Consider the following 20304-nt stretch of genomic DNA (forward strand, 5'->3'; position numbering starts at 1 on the left):
TATAGCTCCCCTCCTATTTTTCATCTCTTTAGAAAATTTAAAGTAAGATAATTGATTTAACAGAAGAATGTTTTTACAACAGATACCTAATGTGAAACTTTCCATACTTGCTGAATTGGAAGGAAATGATAGAAACTGAAATACACTACATCTGGAGAATGGGTTAGAAAAGACTATTTTGAATACTTTTAATAAAACCATAATTTTATATGCTTTCTTCTTTATTACAGAAATAGGATAGATTGATTTGGGGAAGGAAAAACTAATAATTTTAAAACATCTAGCAATAAAATAATTAAGACTTACTGTAATATATTAACAAAGATTATTTTGTACTTTATTAATTCTAGCAACTACATTAGCAAAATCAACAGATATACTCTATAGAATACTGAGCTGATTAAACTATCTAATATATTTTCACAAAATGTAATAGGGAAAATTTAGATGACATTTGGGAAGAAACTGCTAAACAGACAGGACACTGATAGATGGACATATATGCACTAGAGCCAATGGTCAGTCTTTACAAAGAAAGAAACAAATAAATAAAAGGAGATTTAACTATTTTCAAAGCATAATGTGACATAGTATCTAAATCTTTTAGATAAAAACAACTGTAAATGTATGACTCCCCTTTTTATATATGTATGTACTACATAAACTTACTTATGCATATATTAATAATTTTAAATTCTGTGATTTGGTTTTGGACCATAAGTAAATAAATAAAAAATAATATATATTTTGAGAGCCAGTTTGGACATACAGTAAAGGTCTTAAAAAGTATCATCAAATAAAAAGTTTTCAACTTTGTGTTATGCTCAACTGAAACAAATTTGCTTAACCTGGCCACTCACCTTCCAGAAGTTATCAACTTTCCCATAAACAAGTGATTGATCCTGCCTTTTAATGACATTGAAGTGTTTGATATCGCTGGAATTCAGATACTGTTCCACAACAAATCCAAGAAAACTGTTATCTGGAGTGTGAGCTGCAAATTAAACAACAAAAGTGTATTAGTGCATCATTCACTTTAACACATGCAAAAAAATGGACAATTTACAGCCTGCAAATGTCTGGAAAATGCATTGACAAGTTCAAATATGAGTTTGTTTCAACTGTTGAGTTATATTTTCAACAGGAAATATTTGTAATTTTATTTATGATCTTATTTATCTGATTTGTCTCTTATACATAAAGGACTTTTTCTTTCCTGTATTGCATTTATTTTTAAGTCATAAGAAACTAATCAAACATCATCTAATGCTATTTCTTTTGGAAAAGAAAACCAGGACAAAACATTAAGCTCCTTATTCTAGAGGTTGCACAAAAAAACTTGTTCAAATTCCTTAAAAATGGATATATTTACTGGAGTCATAATTAATTCCTCTAAAGTCTCTAACTACTGTGGAACATCAAGAGCAGGAAAAACATCTGAATCCAGCAACAATGCATGAGTTTACTAGCCTGTTAAGAAACACACTGAGCCAAGTAATGACTTGGTAAGGCCACACTTGGAATACTGCATTCAGTTTTGGTTGCCACAATGTAAAAAAAGATGTGGAGATTCTAGAAAGAGTGCAGAGAAGAGCAACAAAGATGATTAGGGGACTGGAGACTAAAACAAATAAAGAACAATTGCAGTAACTGGGTATTTCTAGTTTAATAGAAAGAAGGACTAGGGGAGACATAATAGCAGTGTTCCGATATCTCAGGGGCTGCCAGAAAGAAGAGGGAGTCAAACTATTCTCCAAAGCACCTGAGGGTAGAACAAGAAGCAATGGGTGGAAACTAATCAAGGAGAGAAGCAACTTAGAACAGAGGATAAATTTCCTGACAGTTAGAACAATTAATCAGTGGAACAGCTTGCCTCCAGAAGTTGTGAATGCTCCAACACTGGAAGTTTTTAAGAAGATGTTGGATAACCATATGTCTGAAATGGTACAGGGTTTCCTGTCTAGGCGGAGGTTAGACTAGAAGACCTCCAAGGTCCCTTCCAACTCTGTTATTCTATTATATTTTAAATCAAACTTGCTTTTTATTTCTGCAAATATTTTAGAAACAAACTCTTTAGACTGAGTTGATTATTATGGGAAACCCTGTTTATTTTAAAAACGTATTTCTCTACTTTTACCATACCTGGGATTATCCTATTACATAAGTTTTTCAAGTGAAAGGTTGAAATTATATTTGCCACTGGGGTTCATATGAGTTACATTAAAGTAAACCATGATAGGTTGGGAAGGGTGTAAACCTTAAGATGCTCTCTAGATGAACTCACAACAATTAGCAATGTGGCAAAACAAAGGAAGCATCATGAAGTTAAATCTATTTTCTACCCCCCAAAAGAGACATTTCATAGACCTGCTGGTGTCTTTATCATATTATTCAAGAATCTAAAACATCTTTCCCAAGTGCATATTTAAAATTTAAAAAAAATTGTCTTCCTTATCCAAAAGTCGATTAAGTGCATTATTTCCCCAAGCAATAACAGCTATTTTAAGCAAGAAATTACTAGCTGAGGCAAAATTCCAACTAGAGGCAAAGGCATCCTAGTGGCATAGTGGTTAAAGTCCAGTGTTGCAGGTTAACTCTGCCCACTGCCAGGAGTTCGACTCTGATGGGGCTCAAAGTTGACTCAGCCTTCCATCCTTCCGAAGTCGGTAAAATGGGGAGCCAGATTGTTGGGGGCAACATGCAAATAATGCTGACTTTATAAATCAGTCAGAAATGTAAAGCACTATGTAATATCACTATATAAATCTAAGTGATATTGCTACTGTTAATAATTTAATTATTGGCTTAATTTTGAAGACAGCATGAAAAATCCCCCTAAGACAAACACGAATTCTGAGTGACATTGAATTATTTTATTGACAAGACTAACTTACGAAACATTGTATAAAACTGCTGTGGATTAAGGTTCCACTTCCCCCATGGTGTTTTGTGGCCTTTAGACTGGGCGTAGTGAGCATGATTAAACTCTGGTTCGGTGCCAAAGGAATCTAGCACCCGTAACATACACCTGGAATGGAAAACAAAGCATAATCCCAACAGAATATATTATAAACTGTATATTATAAAAACGAAACACAATGTAATTTGTTTTGGCACAATGCGGAGAAGTACTGTGCAGAACAGCAAGGTGCTTGTACAAAATTGCAAGCACCTGTGTTCCCTTAACCCCTTTCTCCATTTGTTCCTTTTCCCCAGTGTCAGCCTAGCAGAGTTGCCAATAAAGGTGCAACCTTGACAAAGGTGTGGGAAGAGATATGTGTTTTGGAGCTCTGCAGTCACCAGCAGAGTACAGTAGCCAGAAGCTATTTTTTTCTTAGGAGGAATGGATGGTCCAAAAGAGAGGAAAACAAGTGCAGGTAGTCCTTAACTTATGACAACTGAACCCAAAATATTCACTACTAAGTAAAACAGTTGTTAGGTGAGTTTTGATCCCTTTTATGACTTTTCTTGCTACAGTTGCTAAAGTGTATCGCTGCAGTTCTTAAGTTAGCAGCATAGTTGTTAAGTGAATCTGGCTTCCCCACTGACTTGTCAGAAGGTTGCAAAAGGTGATCACATGATCCCAGGACCCTGCAACCATCATAAATACATGCCAGGTATCTGAATTTTGATCATGTGCCAATGGGGATGCTGCAACAGTCATAAGTGTGGGAAATGGTCATAAGTCTCTGGTTACTTATAAGCTTTTTAAATCTGTAAAATAAATTTAATGACAACAGTCGAAGGCAAAAGATGATATCGAAAGTGTTTTATAGCTGCTCCTAGATCTGGGTTAAGTAAAAAAAATCTAATTTTAAACACGGTTTTAAACATTTTGTTGTTTTTCTCATTTAATGGTTATTCGGAATACAGACCACAGAAGGTATAATAAAATAATGCATGGACTTTATGTAAAGTACATTTATATCCAACATCTGAACAATTTAGCTGTTGGAGAATATAGAGTTCTCTGAAGGCCATAGGGCCTTCAGTGAGATATAACTCCAATTTACAAAATTTTCAGCTAATGAAAGCAGCAAATATACTGGCTGGGAATTTTAGAATTTGTGGACTCAACATTCCCAATGAGCGCTTAGTTAAAGAAGATTGTTTTCATCCAATTTGAGAATAAGATAAATGAGGAATCAGATAAACAGGTATTAACTTGTGGTACTTTATACTTTAAAAACCCCTGTCCACTACTTTTAATAAAAATATTTTAAGCAGTAGACGTAGGTTCCACCTGAGTATCTCTAATGGAAGCAGCTTACAATTTCACAAAATAAAGCCATCTGTGCAGCTGAATGTTCAAATCACAGGGACGCCTATGTGTGCAAACAGCTGCTCATCCATAAAGATTCCTTCGTCTAAGCTTAGCAAATATACATCAAGCGCTAAGCCAGGTATGTAATAGAGGCTTTCTTTGTCTGTTCTGTCTCAAAATGCTCTGTGTGAAAGCTGCTTGTGAATAGAGAGAAAATGTCAGGATCAAGAGTTAAGTATGAAAAGAAATAAGAAGTTACAGTTAATACAAATAGGTAGTCCTCGACTTACAAGCACACAACTGAGCTTAAAATTTCTGTTGCTAAGTGAGGCAGGTGTGAGCTTTGCCCCATTTTATGACCTTTCTTTTACGTAGCTCACTACAGTTGTTAACTTAGTAACACGATTGTTAAGTGAGTCTGGCTTCCCCATTGACTTTGCTTGTCAGAATGTTGCAAAAGGTGATCACATGACCCCAGGACACTGCAACCGTCATAAATACATTCCAGTGCCAAGCTCCTGAATTTTGATCTCGTGACCATGGGGATCCTGCAATGGTTGTAAGTGTGGAAAACACTCATAAGTCACTTTTTTCAGTGCTGTTGTGACTTTGTTCACTAAATAAATGGTTGTAGGTTCAGGACTACCTGTAAAGAGAATTATTTTGTAAAGTATGAATACTTACTGATAATGAACCCAGGATGGCCCAAGAGTTTTCTTAAACTGAGTGAGTCCCACAATGTCGATATAAATAAGCTCCACCACTTTATCCCCCTGTGTAGGACACCCAGATCTGTTACCAACTACCTTCTTCATAATCCTAGCCAAAAAGAAGAAGAGGAAAAAGAAGAAGAAGAAGAGTAAAACACATTTTAAGGAAAATTCTTTTTACAGAGAGAACAAATTGCTGAAGTAAAGGCAAGTTTCTTGAAAAGGAGCACTACATTTTCCCAAAGACATAGTCTAACCCAGAAAACTAGCTGCTCTAAAACTGTAATTAATTAATATTAAAAATAAGACTTTCATTAAAAATACTACAAGAAAGTAATAACATTTGATAGCCTAATTGATACATGAGCAAAACATTCTGCTGGTACAACAATTATATATATATATATAAATTGTTTACATTTTCTACCTGTCTGTCTGTCTGTCTGTCTGTCTGTCTCTCTCTCTTTTGTAAATAACTCAAGGTGGTAAATACACAATGTACAGTACTCTTATTTTCACCACAACCCTGTGAGATGAGCGGAGTTGAGAGAAAGGGACTAGTCACTCAGCTGGATTCCATGCCTCAGGCAGGACTAAAACTCATAATCTCCTGGCTTCTAGCCTGCCGCCTTATCCACTAGACCAAATTTCTTGTTATACAAGAATGTCAACAGGTGTTTAATTTTTCAAGTCAACAGTGCAGATACTTGCTTTCATTACTCTTTCTATATAATCAAAGGCAGGACAGATTTTAGTGACAGCTACAGTCTTGCTTGTTTTATAGGAAAGCAACATATAATGACTTTCAGGTTTGTTCTAATAGCGTGTGAATAGCTCTACAGTTCTGTGGCCTTATCAGTAATAGTCATTGATTTTTTGTTATTCGGTCGTTAAGTTGTGTTTGATTCTTCCATGGACCACAGTGTGCCAGACTCCCGTCTTCCACTGTCTCCCAGAGTTTGCCCCAGTTCAAGTTCATTGTGTAAATGACACTATCTAATGTGGCTTCCCCTTTTCCTTTTCCTTACAACTATAGTCATTGATGTGACGTAACAAAGTTCTTCTATCAAATAGCCTCTGCTGTGAAACTGGGCAACGCAAGAAAATCTGCAGTTCTCAAGGCCTTTCCAGTGCAATATTCTAAATCCTTAAATTTAGAAATTATAGCTCTTATGCAATAAGGCTGTCAAAATAGATCAAAATCATAGTAAAACAAGTATTTTCATACAAATTACAGTCAATTTATCCATAACATTTCTTATTAAGAAATAAAGTTTCATTTAAGAAAGAAAGGCAACAAATTAAGCCCATTTAGTTTTTCTGCAGATGTCTAACACACCTGTAACGATAGGGAATAAAGCTGCATAGTCTAGTATTCATTTACTCAAAACTCAAATGATCTAGTATACATGTACTCAAAACTCAGGAGGAAGAAACTACAAAGTATACTATCTGTTTCACGATGCATGTATTTAACTTATGAAAATAATTTTTATCACTGTTTAGGGGATTTATCACTTTCATTTCCCCCTTCTCAAAATTATAGGCTGTACAATGAATACTTTGGGAAGAATGGTTTTGCTGCTTCACTTTTAAAGTGGATTATAACTCCTTACTCCTTGAGTTCTGCCAGAGAAGCCGAAATCCTTATGTCATGGCCCAGTAAATAGAGAGATGTAATTAAATCACTCCACTGGACTAGTTCCCCAAGTGGGCCACCACTGAAGGCATTTTCTGCAATCTTGAATCCAGATTCTTTTGTGAGGAGTCCCAGATGAACAAGGACCTGCAAAAGGAAAACACAATGAGGAACAATTTTGGCACCATCTGTTGAACATTTCTAGCATGAATTTCCTTTAATATGCATAAGCATAATTTAATGACTATCCTAGACTTTTGGTTAGTGACAAACCTATCTATCTATCTATCTATCTATCTATCTATCTATCTATCTATCTATCTATCTATCTATCTATCATCTATCTATCTATCTATCTATCTATCTATCTATCTATCATCTATCTATCTATCTATCTATCTATCTATCTATCTATCTATCTATCTATCTATCTATCTATCTATCTATCTATCTATCTATCGGTTTGTCACTAACCAAAAGTCTAGGATAGAGTCATTAACATATATATATATATATATATATATATATATATATATATATATATCTTCATTTCTACTATAAGTAGTCCTCAATCATTCATCAAGTGACTGTTCAAAGTTACAATGGCACTGCAAAAACTGACCATTTTTCACATAACTGTTGCAGTATCCTCAAGACCAGATGATGATTAATTCAGATGGCTGGCAGCTAGCATATATTTATGACAGTTGCAGTGTCCCAGAATCATGTGAACATCCTTCAGGGCCTTCTGACAAGCAAAATCAATGGGGAAGCCAGATTCACTTAACAACCATGTTACTACCTTAACAACTGAAGTGATTCACTTAGTAATCATTGACAAAAAAGGTTGTAAAATGGGACAAATTCCAGAACAGCTGTCTTGCTTAGTAACAAATTTTGGGGTCAATTGTGGTTGTGAGTCGAGGACTACCTGTACACAAGGACTAACTGTCATGTTCTATATGTTAGTTTTCCTTATAACTTTTCATAGATTGTCACAGGATCTAATTTTCTAACAGTTTTCCCAAATGTTGTTCTACAACAATGTTGGCTGAAAACATTGAAAACTATAGCTCCATATTTATGAATATACATATCAGTGCTTGAATTCAAAATGTTTTACTAACGTTTTTTGTGGGCGTGGCTTGGTAGGGTGTGGCATGGCATGGCTTGGTGGGCATGGCAGGGAAGGATACTGTAAAATCTCCATTCCCACCCCACTCCAAGGGAAGGTTACTGCAAAATCCCCATTTCCTCCAATCAGCTGGGACTCGGGAGGCAGAGAATAGATGGGGGCGGGGCCAGTCAGAGGTGGTATTTACCAGTTCTCCAGAACTACTCAAAATTTCCACTATTGGTTCTCCAGAACTGATCAGAACCTGCTCAAATATGTTTGATCCTTGGGGATTGCCTGGACACCTCCCTTTTGTTGGGAAGTTTTTTTTTTTAAGAACTGGTTTGCTATTGCTTCCTTTCTTGATCTGAAAGAAAATGACTGGCCCAGAATTACTAGCTGGTTCTGTGCCCAAGGCAGGGCTAGAACTCATAGTCTTCTAGTTTCTAGCCTGATGCCTTAACTACTATACTAAACTGGAACTCTTAAATAATATTAAAATGTAAATAATATCATGATACAAATTAAACAGTAGTACAATCATCTGCATATTTCACCCTTCATAAAACCACAAAAATAGGATCATCCATGTTTTAGTTTTTCACACCCATTCAATCCTTGCACATCTATTAAATAATTATTTTTGGCAGTATTAATAATATCTTCATATTTCTAAGTATATAGAGTTCCACAGTGGGAAAGCTTTAGCCACAAATATATTTTCTCCAAATCAGTTCTTTCCGCTCCTCAAAGTGGTTTATTCTCTACTGACCCAAACTGGGCAGACAGAGTTTAATTGAAGCTAGTGATCTCATGGAAACTTAGATCCTATGGCCTGTAAAACTCAAGTAAGCTATTACCAGCACCTTTAATTGCATCCAGAAATAAATTGGTAACCGATTCAGTTTCTATAGTATAGGCTTTACAAGTGAGCATTTCAACATTGTCAGTACACAAACTGTTACATTCTGTACCAGCTACAGTTTGTGGGTGGTTTTCAAAGTTAGTTCCATGTTGAGAAAATTGCAATAATCCACACATGTGGACACATACAGATAAAGCCACCAGGAAAATTCAGAGCTATAATTAACAAGCAAACCCATAACTCACTAGGTCTTAATCTCAGTGATATTTCCTCACCTAAACAATGGAACAGAATGGCAGCATGTGAGCAAAAAAAGCAGTGAGAATGGGAGCAACTTCCAATTTCCTGTCAGCTCCCCCATTGAGTTTGCCTGTGGAAAGCTGGCAGGGAACATCAGAAACCTTCCTTCCTTCCCTCCCTCTCCTCTGGCATGGATCAAAAAAGGTATGTGGTATCAGTTAGGAAAGGTGTGTGAGAGGAGCCACATCGGTTGGGGTGGACACATGGGGATGCTGCAGAGGTCAGGGGCACAAGAGCTGCCATGTGTGTTGGGGAGGTCTGCAGGGGGGCAACATGGTTTGGGTGCATTAGACTGCAAGACAAATGTCACATGAGAGAGTGCATAGGATGTAGCTATGTGTTATATATGGGTGCCCGAAAAGGGACAAATAACTCAGGGAAAGCTCTGTGTGCGTGTGCGTGTGTGTCTGCGTGTGTGTGTGTCTGTGTGTGTGACATGAGTTGGGTGCCCAAGTCTGGAAGGCAGCCATGTGGCTCAAGGAGGGTGTGCAGGAAGCAACACGGGTTAGGAAGGGTCTGTTTGTGTGGGAGGGGAGGGGAGCAGGGAGCATAGGAGGTGCAGCTTGGGTCAGAAAAGTTGCATAGGAGGTAGCTGGGGTCAAAGAGGGCACAGAGTGGGCTGACAAGGGTATCTTGTGGATCCTCACTGTTCCTTCCTCCTTCCCTTTGCTTCCTTTCTAAGCAAGCAGGTAAACAGCTGCTGGGAAAGAGAGCAAAGGATTGTGCGAGTGTCCATCTTAAAAGTATGAGGAAATGGTGAATGTGAGGGTCACATGACCGTAGTGTGAAGGCGCCACTGAAGTAGCAAGAGCTCCTCAGAACAGAAGCAGCAACTACTTTCTCAAATTTCAGTCCCTTGGGTGTAATGAGTTTTGATTTTTTGTAAGTTAGTCCACCTGCGGTATCTGCATAGACAAAGTTATGCAGCATGCAGCATTTTGCCTAATTTGCAGGCTACAAAGTATCAAACAGACATGAGAATTTCAGCAGTATCTTCTAAATCAGGGATTCCCAACTGGGGGTGTGAGGCGATATTCCAGGGGGAGCGAAAACATGGGTTTAGAAGTTTCAAAATTATAGTGTATATGCATAAAAATTTTTACTTTTCTAAAGAGTAGGAGAATATATCAGAAGTGTTCTAGGGACAAGGGGTATAGAAAAGATTGGGAACCACTGATCTAGATAGACCATGGCACTGAGTTATTGTCAAGAAATCTAGGTAGACCTGTCCATCTCATTAACAGAACTAGAGCTCCACTCAAGGGGGCTTTTATTTTTAGGTACATTAAGTTGCAATGTGCTTTTCAAGTTTAAACAATGTAAAAATATTTTTTATGTAGTGAACTCACTTTTTTTCGTTTTCTCTTTTCCAAGTTTTGCTTTTCAGCAAGTGATTTTATTGCTTCTATCCAAGTGTCAGCCATCCTTTTTATTCGCAGCACCATCCACCGGAATTCTTCGTGTCTTGACATCATTTTATACAGCAAATCAAAATTGGTTCTGATTTCAGCCTTCAACTAAATAATATATTTAAAAAATCAATGGTAATGCAAAATCAAAATTTCTCTGTGTGTTTGTGTAGGTGAGAGGTTGTAGTTTCATTTTCATTAAATTTAAGGGACATACGTTCAACCGGAAGTTCTCCAGCTGAACAGACATGGGGGGGAGGGCTCTCAAGAACCTCACATGAACCCTGTCTGACAAAGCAATTCCGAGACCCTTTTTGGGTCAGAACCCCCCTAGAGGGGGGGCAAAGAAGGGGCAGCGTCTCATCAGACCCAGGGGGAGACAACAAGTCCCCCGCAGGTTGGAGATTTGCCCTCTGAATCAGAATCGGGGCGATAGCATGACAACATGGCTGCACATGAAGCTGGCTTCCAGCCAAAGCAACTGAACAGGAGTGTGAGGACAAGATGAAAGACTGGTAAGAAAATTCATTTAACCCACAGTCATAAATCAAAACTTGGAAATGGCAAAGAATCTTGAGAGCACAAATAATATTAATAGACAGATTTGGATTTTGGCAAAAGGAATGAAAGAAAGGAAAAATGGAAGGTTGAAACACTAGCCCCTCCTAAAGCCATTTGTTTGAAACAATTTGCACAGAAAGGGAGAAAGCAGAGAAGCAACAAATCCACTCAAATATAAACTCTAAATTTGGTTTTGAATTTGAAATAGAAACCAACATTCCTAAGGATTTACTTCATCCGAATTTCTTCCAACTAATATATCTTCAGCAACTCCAATTAATGAGAGGTGGAATGCAACAAGGAAAAAAGTTCAAGAAAAAAAGCACTATTTTCTTACTGACAACTGATAACCTAATCTTGTCTGTGCGGGAAGTTTTAATTAACCAACTGCCATAAATCAAAACTTGGAAAAGCAGGAGCGAAGAGAAACATACCCAAGTTTGGCTGTATGCAACTTTGCTCCAATTAATATATTAATTGGAGAGGTGGAAAGTAGCAAGAGAAAAAATATTAACAAAACCAAGAACTGGGAAAATGTGAAGTTTTTCTTCTTTTTTTTCTGCAAAAGATCAATATGGCTCCAGGTTCTCTTCCATTTACACATTAGTTGAATTAGCTAAGTTTAAGGTGGACCAGAACTTTGAAATAAGATATGTATAACTAACTGCAATTTTGGAACTGGACATTAAGGTAGAACAAAAGACCAAGATGGCTCCCATCGCTCTTCTCCACAGCAGCTGAATTAGATAAATTTAAGGTGGGCCAGAACTCTGAAATAAGAACTGTATAATTAACTGTAACTTTGGAACTGGACATTATGGAAAGCTGGGAATTTGAAGAACTACGTGAAATTATAAAAAAATATGCATACACCATTAAAATCAAGCCTAAATAGAATCCTGAACTCAGAGAAAAAAACAGACAGCTAGAAATTGTTATATGGGAAAATATAAAGCTGAGATAAGAGGTTTACTCCTAAATATGACAATAAAATGAGTTGCTAATTGATTGAATATGATAATGGAAAAATAAAGGTTAAAATATGGAATATGGACAAATATGAAACTGATATGGGGAGATTGTAAAGCAGAGGTTTGTGATTCACTTTTATACATGATAATTAAACTGAGTTGCTAATTGATTAAATATGACAAGAGAAGGACAATTAAGCATTGGCTAAAATATATGAAACATGGACATATATAGAACTTTTAAGATGATGGACAAAGTGAGATGTGTACCACTTGTTATTCTATATAGTAGATTAAGGGAATTATAATGAATATTGAACAGTAAGGATTGCCATTTATAGATAATGAAGGGTAACCTAAACCAAGCTATGGAAAAATGGAGAGGGAACATGAAATATACTTATAATGGGAAACTATTGAGAGTTAAAGACAGAATCACAAAGTGGGGGCATGTAAGAATGCATAATTATATAAATATAATGATGAGAATAGTTGGGAATTGTAACTAGGTCTACATCTCGGCCAAAATTAGACTGGGGGGGAGCCAAATAAAGATTCTGAACTTAAATCTGAAATACCTTTTGCAAATTCAATAAATCCAGTCATTTACAAATTGAGCCATGTGCATAAATATTTGCTGAGTGGTTTAATTTTTAATTTATTTTTCTCAAAACCTATTTCCAACATACTGGTATTTCCCATAGTAGTAAGGGAGGGAAGGGGGGATAATAGGGCAAGTCATTATTAGAATATCAGATGATGCAGTTGGACTAATTCTCTGTGTTACTCTCTATACTTTATTTTTCTTAGTGGAAACATTGAGAAATCTATTTTATAAAAACTAAAACAATTCCAAAGCCAATTTTAAATTGGAGTAAGGTTTACCGTTGTCTTCTGATCCATTTCTTCATTGGGATTTTTTCCTCTCCAGGGTAAACGAGGACACCAATTTTCAACCTGCAAAAGTGTTAAGTTAAGCTTCAGAATCCAATAAAATGACCAACTGTGTACTTTGTTGATGCAATTCCATCCTCATTTAATAGCACACATAACAGAACGCTAAAGTTCAGCAGGTGACAAAAATGTTTTTAGCAAGTTAGCAAAAAGAGCAAAGAAGTTCAAAAGATACAGGAAATAGCTTCACTTCTAAAGGTTTCTGTCCTTCAATAAATTGGTTACCTTTTATTAGAGGTCATATCAGTAACATAAAACAATAGTTCTCAAGATATGGAAATACTATCAGAATATTCACTTAGCCTGGAAGACAGAACAGACCCCAGATTAGTTGCTCTTTAAAATATATATATATAGGGGGGGGGGAATGCTCTAAATTCCCAGCCAGAATATCCAACAGCACCAAATTGGGGGGGTTCATTCCAGGCCACTACAAATTTTAGAAATGAAGATATGATACTCATCACATGATGCATCATATAGTTAAATTTTTGCTTGACAGGCCAAACTGGAGGCAATTAAGCATATAAGAACCCAGGAAATTCTGATAAGGAATTGTATTGAAGAGAGCAAGGAAGTCCTTATGAAATAATTCCAGTAACTTGCATGCATCCAATACAAGATTTATAAAAAGTGACAGCAACGTTCCATTTCCCATTCCTTATGCTGCCTGGATTTTGCATAAGGCTGACTGCTCCCCTATATTGGGGAGGGCGGCCTGGTTTCAATCTTTGTCATGTTACAATAACAGCAAGATGTGATATTGGGTTAACTTCTTTGAGCATGTGAGAACTCACTCTCATGTAGTTTCTATTGCTTTGGAGATGAGTATTGAAATTCAAAAACTAGTTGCTGGCTTTCAGTTATTAAATAATGTCTAAAATGCTATCCACAAGATGAAATTATACACCAAGGCCTAAGGACTTCCAAATATACATTATTTACTATGCAGTAAGAAAACATTAGAAGATAATCTAATTCCTGATAGATAGAACAACCAACAAACTACTGGGAAATAAAAGTCATATTTAAACAATGCTTCTGTTCACTATCAATGTTCACCTTCTCAATATATACATGCTGGAGGAAGAGACATACAGAGTTTTGGGGCTATGTGGAAAAAGACCATTCAAAACATGGTTCAGAACTTGAAAGGATCATTGCTGAGATATTAAACATTGTACTTCCTTCAATTCAATTATTTCAATATTTGGGTTTGCTTTCAGTCATACTTGACTTCAAAAGAAAAAGAGAAAAAGCTACATATAAGAGAAAGAATTGTGTGAGAGAGAGGATAATGAATATTCATTCTCCCTTTGGCCCTTTGAGTCTTTAAAAGGCCTTGTGCAAAAATTATTTCAGCTTATTTCAATATCAATTGCCATGCAGACCAATATTAAACACAATGCATTTCTTTATTGGATTGCTTATTCCTAGAAAAAAAGTTAAAGTAATTTCCTTTGGTCCTTTCATCCTGATATTTAAAAAATCCAGAAACTTAAAAGCCAGAAAAGTAGGTGATTACCAGTATATATGCTGAAAATGGGTAAACCAATCGGGAAATAAAATACAGGGATGGCAGTGCTGAAATGGAAGTGGAACCACCCATGGATGCTTATAAAGTAAAAGAATGGGTTTTTTTAAGAAAAAGTAACTCCAGATTACAGTAAAAAAGCCACTCCAGATTAAATGAAGGGTTATTTTACATTCACATACTTTTTACTTCTGGGGTGGGTCTTTTTAAAAAAAGTTATTCTTATCAAGCATACCCTTGGATTGAGCAGTGTCCACACTGGAAATGTTTCCGCAAAGATTGAATGAAGGAAAATGTTCTAGAGAGGGCTGAAAGCCCTATGAAGCGGTATATAAGTCTACTGCTATTCTTACATGTTAAAAAAAAAATGATAGCCAAAATATTTTGGAGACGTAGCCCACAAGCAACAGAAAATTGAGAAACATTTGGGAGGGGGCAGAGATACTGACCTGGTAACTTGGAACAAAGCCAGTCTTAAAAATTCTCATATAACATTATTTTATGACTAGAATCCAATCCTGCATATTTTATTAGAATTAATTAATCATCAGTATTGGTTAGATAGGGGTATTTCCAAACAGTCCTATAAAACGTCACTTCCAAGTGACTTTCATCAGCAAGACTAATTCATATATCCACATTGTTGTAACGAATACAAGAATATCTTTTCATGCTTGCAATCTCTAATACTTAAGTTTTCATCTATAGAAGATTAGCATAAACCGCAACGTGAATGGTAGGATTAAGTATGTATGCCAAATAACGTTTGGTCAATATCCTGATGGCACTTCTTTGCTTCCCATAGCAGAAGTTCAAACCTTTTGCCAGGTGACCTTTGAACAATATGGAAATGTATGAGCCCTTTGTAATTCAAGAGATGACTTTTAGCCAGAACATCAGTCATCCAATAGTCTAGCTAGTACTGTAGATTTCAGAAAGAAATAAAAATAGGCAGCCTTTCAAAATTATTAGTTCTCATTCATAACCACACTAGCAGTAAAGCACAAAGCTTTGCTAAAAGAAAAAAACTGAATTCTACAAGAAAGGGGGTTATAAAAAATTATGCCCCAATGGGATTAAATGTCCCACATACATACATATATCTAAGCCTTACTGAAAATAACATGAATTTTACAAAGCTGAAGTATGAAATGGCAAGGTTTGGCCTATACTTCCTAATGAATGGATAAGAATATACTACTAAAACATTCATTCATCTATTAAAATAATGTAGTACAAATAAATATGTACTTTCTTCCTGCAAAAACTGTATCTTTGAAGGGTATCTAAATATTTTTAAAATTCCAAATAAGCCAAGCAGATCAATAGCATATTACCAGAAGATAGCTACTGAACAGATAAAGTAATGCTTAATATGGGCTTTATAATGGACCTGTGAAATTAATGCAGGTATTATTAGTCATTAGAACCATATCTGTACATGGCAATGTGAAAAACATGATGGGTCATTTTATCATGCTTGGTGCATTTGTAAAAAAGCTTGAAAATTCTGGGTTTAAATATATACAGCAATACAAAGAATTTTAAAGATTAATATTAGTCTGAAACAAGAACTTTTATTACTGGGATTAATAAACAGACAACTGTAAGTTATGGAAAATTGTAACTGCAGCAAGATTATTATATGCACAAAGATAGAAAGACACTGAAATATTCACAATAAAACACATAAGGGAGCCACTTCTTTATATCTTTTTCCTTTTCCTCTTTCTTTTTGTCTTTATATATTTCTTATTTACTTATAACTTTTCTTTTTCTTTACATTTGTATTTATTCTGTTAAAGACTTCTTTAATAAAAATTAATTTGGAAAAGAATCGTATCCATACATAGCATTGAATTGGTTTCTAGCATTTTTTATGAACTTAATCTATCCGATAGGATAGCTACCATCCAATAAAAAATACAAAGGAACAAATGCAACATAATTGATGACAATTTAATTGGTCCTTTCTTTCCAATCTCTAATTAGTTTTATTCTATCAGAGCATATGGCAAAGTAGGCTACATGTCAAACAAGTAATGGTTTCTAACACTAGCTAATTTTTTGGCCATTGTTGTTATTATCTGTTTACTATTACAACTGCTAATGTGCCAATAACCAAATTTCTCAATGTGGACTATTAACCTATTAAAATAAAAAAAAACCAAACAATAAAACACCACATATTATAAAACATAAAATGATTATCCTTTATTGGTTGTCTATTTAAAAGAAAATATATCTGTAAAAATTACAAAAATACCTAGATAAGAATGCCTGGCATGGCCCCAAAATCACATTAACATGGGCACTATTTATGACATTCTACAGCAAATACAGATAATCCTCAACTTACAACCACAATTGAACCAAAATGTTTGTCGCAAGCATAAGTAATTTTTGCTCCATGTTCTATGACCTTTCTTGCCAGAGTTGTTAAATAAATCATTGCAGTTGCTAAACTAGTAATGCTGTTGTTAAGTGAATCTGGGTTTCTTGTTGATTCTGCTTGTCAGAAGATCACAAAGGTGGTCACTTAACCCCGGGACACTACAATGGTCATAAATGTGACTCAGTTCCCAAGTGTCTGAATTTTGATTATGTGACCATGAGGATGCTGCAACAGTTGTTAAGTGTGAAAAATGGACATGTCACTTTTTTTAGTGACGTAACTTTGAACGGTCACTAAATGAACTGCTGTAAATTGAGCACTACCTGTACCCAATAAGTGTAGCCTGAGAATTATAAAGATCCCCCTTTGTATTCACACATCTAATTTTATGTAATGCAAATGTCCAGAGGGAGAGCTTCAAGAATGGCCATTGTGTCCGGGCAAATATAGATAGAGATATTCCTGAAGATTAACTTTATTTAAGCTCCTTACTCAAAGCAAAATTAACAGTCTGTTGGATTGGAATTATGATATAGACCTATTTTATAATGTGTTGCAGTTAACGAAAAGTAATATTTTAATTTTTCTATGCCAAAATTAGAAGGGTCTAGATTCACTGATTCAAAAAACCCACCACTTTCAAACACAATTATTACATTTCTTTTGAAGGTATTTTGATGAACAAGGTTTATTGTATCCTCTATAATATGCTTATGTAGGCTATCTATAAAAAGATATTGATAACAAGATTTACAATTACATGCCAGGAATACGTGTTGATGTGAGGGAGATATTAACAAGCTAACTTCTTATCTATTGAAGGCTGACACAAAACATACAAAAATAAAGTAACTATTCTGTGTCATCTACAATCAAGGCTGAAAAATTATCAGCAGATAAAAACTATGAAACAAACAAGTGTTTATTCAGCATAATACAATATAAAATTATTCACTTCAAGCATAAGTTTGCAGTTTAAAAAATCAAGAAACAAAGGCACTTGATCACATTAGAGATATTTAATAAATAACGGAAAATGCAAGAGAGTTTCACACAGACATTCATTTTTTGTCTTTTCAATTATATTAAGACTTTTTCCTCTGTAGACAAAAAATCATAGACTGTCCTTGTTAAATATGTGTATACTACCTATATCAGTGATGGCGAACCTATTGCATGCGTGCAACAGGTGGCACGCAGAGCCATTTGTCAGGGCACACAAGGCGTTGCCCTGTCAGCTGGCCAGAGTGCATGTGCACACTGGCCAGCTGCCTTCTTTTGAGGCCATTTTTTGCCCTCCGGAGGCTTCCTTGAAGTGCGAAAAATTTAAATGAAGTACAGGAATGTACTTCTGGTTTGCTCATAGGGCCGGTTTTAGCCCTCCAGAACCTTCAGGCGGCTTCAGGAGGCTTCCCTGAAGGCTCCAGAGGGCAAAAAACAACCCTACGAGCAAACAGAAAGTGACTTCCGGTCACTTCATAGGTCGGAACTTTGACCATAGGGCCAGTTTTTGCACTCTGGCGGCTTCAGGGAAGCTCCTGAAGCCTCCGGAGGGCCTCTGGTGGGAGGAGGCTCTTTTCGCACTCCCCAGGCTCCTATAAACCTCTGGAGCCCGGGGAGGGCAAAAAAAGCACACCAAAAATGGGGGGGGGGAGCGCTGGTCATGCACGCACCCCTATGTGCTGGGGCCGTGCGCATAGGATTATGGGTGTGGCACGCCCACGCACAATCCCCCTGCGCTCCCCCCGCTTTTGGCATTCGAGCCAAAAAAGGTTCGCCATCACTGACCTATATAATGAAGAATAGTGTATGGACCAACAAAAAAATCCAATAGTTGAAATGGATTATGCAGCACTAATGGTTCAAAACTAGGAAAGAACCATTTACCTTAGAATTTAGAAGGAAAAAGGAGAAATTTTCGTTTTGTTTTTACCATTTTTCCTCCTTCATTTAATTGTGTGTGTGTATGGGAATAAAACAGAAAAATCCTTCCTCCAGACTTTATTGCTTCTTCTGGCTTCAGATCCAGAGGTGAGTTCCTATCAGTTCGCACCAGTTTCGTTGAACTGGTAGTGGAAATGGCGACTGGGTCTATGAACTGGTAGGGATGGCATGCTCGCCATGCCCCCGAACCGGTTCCTTGGTCGCTGCAACATCTTTTTTTGACCTTTTAAAATGCATGCGCAGACCTATTTATAGGCAAAATTGTGTGCGCACCGAACCGTCAGTAATGCCAGCAGAAACTCACCCCTGTTCAGATCATTAGAGAGTGGAGTGTGATGAAAGGAAACGAAAAATTACCTTGCCCTACTACCAAAATAAGTGCAGGACAGAAACAGAAGGCACACACCATTCAGCATACTACCAATGATTTATTATCCATCATGGATAATTAGTCAATTCACACTGAACTACATGGGATCTCTGAATCATTGCAGCATCCGGATAGCAGCTGCTCAAAATGTTTACATATAAAACTATACATTGCAATAAACTGAACTATACTGCTTATAATGATCAGCATAAGACTTTTAATTGATAAAACAATTATCAGGCCCCATAAACCAAGAACAACAAGAGAGTTACTTCTGCGTAGCTTTTTTATTGCTGTTCACATACAATTTTGCTGGATTAAAACAACTATCTGCATAACTATAGATATACTCTCTGAACTGCTAGGAAGAATCCATTTTTACTCTCTTTCTGTTCCAATGTCCACTGCCTCTTTGCTCTCTGGGAAGAAGCTACCTAGCACTCTTGACTACATTTCAGCACAATCTCACACTGACTGAACATATTTTTTTTAAAATTGTGAGGCCATTTATCAGTTTCAAGTAAGCTCTGCTTGAAATACTTTTTGCTCCTTCTGTTTTTCTTTTTCTGTTTATAAGTAGAACCTTGGTGCTGTGTACAGCTAACAGCAAATTGTTATGTAAGAATTGGAACAAATTGAAGCATTAACTCTGTCCTGTTGTAACATGCAGGGATACCAACTGGGAACAAATGAGTGTACACCACTATTCAAAACAGAGGTGGCCGGTCTCCAAAACTCATAGGAACTTGCAATAACTTGTACATGGCTCCCAGACCTTCCTCTGCAATTTCATAACAATGGAAAGAGCATTGGTTTTATATAGTATAATACAAGGACAAGAAATTATCTGAAACAAATTAAAATACTTTAATAGGACACTGCAATGACTGAAGTAAAAAAAAATCACAGACAGGAACCATAAATAATTACAGTAACAATTATTAACTCTAATTTATTATCAATTATTAATTGTTACTTTGTGCATACATACTAAATCAATAATTAACAAATCAATAATAACTGTGTTTATTTTTATTCAATATAATATACCTGAATTAAATTGGGCATTGGTTAAAATGTAATAGAAACAAAGGAACTATATTGACTCTGGCACTGTAGTTGAGCATATTTAAGACCACTAGCAACATCAAAAGCAGCCACTGACCAGGGAAAGTGTGCCTTTACAGGTAGTCCTCAATTTAGGACTGCAATGGACCATTGGTAAAGAAACTACAATGAAGTAATTCCTTGTGTTGTTCTTGGGTCCTTGGGTT

The 20304-nt window shown here is 36.2% G+C and overlaps 1 protein-coding gene across 4 annotated transcripts in view; it reads right to left on the reverse strand.

Annotated features, from left to right (window-relative positions):
• MGAT5 (alpha-1,6-mannosylglycoprotein 6-beta-N-acetylglucosaminyltransferase) overlaps positions 1 to 20304 on the reverse strand; it is a 148491-nt gene that overhangs the window by 31362 nt on the left and 96825 nt on the right. For all 4 annotated transcript variants that reach the window (XM_087711217.1, XM_087711211.1, XM_087711222.1 and 1 more), the window contains exons 6-11: positions 12719 to 12790; positions 10242 to 10409; positions 6591 to 6760; positions 4949 to 5083; positions 2895 to 3028; positions 861 to 994 (exon numbers count right to left, since the gene is read on the reverse strand). In XM_087711217.1, the coding sequence (XP_087567343.1) occupies positions 861 to 994; positions 2895 to 3028; positions 4949 to 5083; positions 6591 to 6760; positions 10242 to 10409; positions 12719 to 12790 (813 nt within the window). The remainder of the gene's footprint in view (positions 1 to 860; positions 995 to 2894; positions 3029 to 4948; positions 5084 to 6590; positions 6761 to 10241; positions 10410 to 12718; positions 12791 to 20304) is intronic.

Source organism: Thamnophis sirtalis, unplaced genomic scaffold, assembly GCF_051295495.1.
Source record: "Thamnophis sirtalis isolate CommonGarterSnake01/CBP01778 unplaced genomic scaffold, rThaSir2_p1.2 scaffold_1, whole genome shotgun sequence".
NCBI classification, from domain to species: Eukaryota; Metazoa; Chordata; class Lepidosauria; order Squamata; family Natricidae; genus Thamnophis; species Thamnophis sirtalis.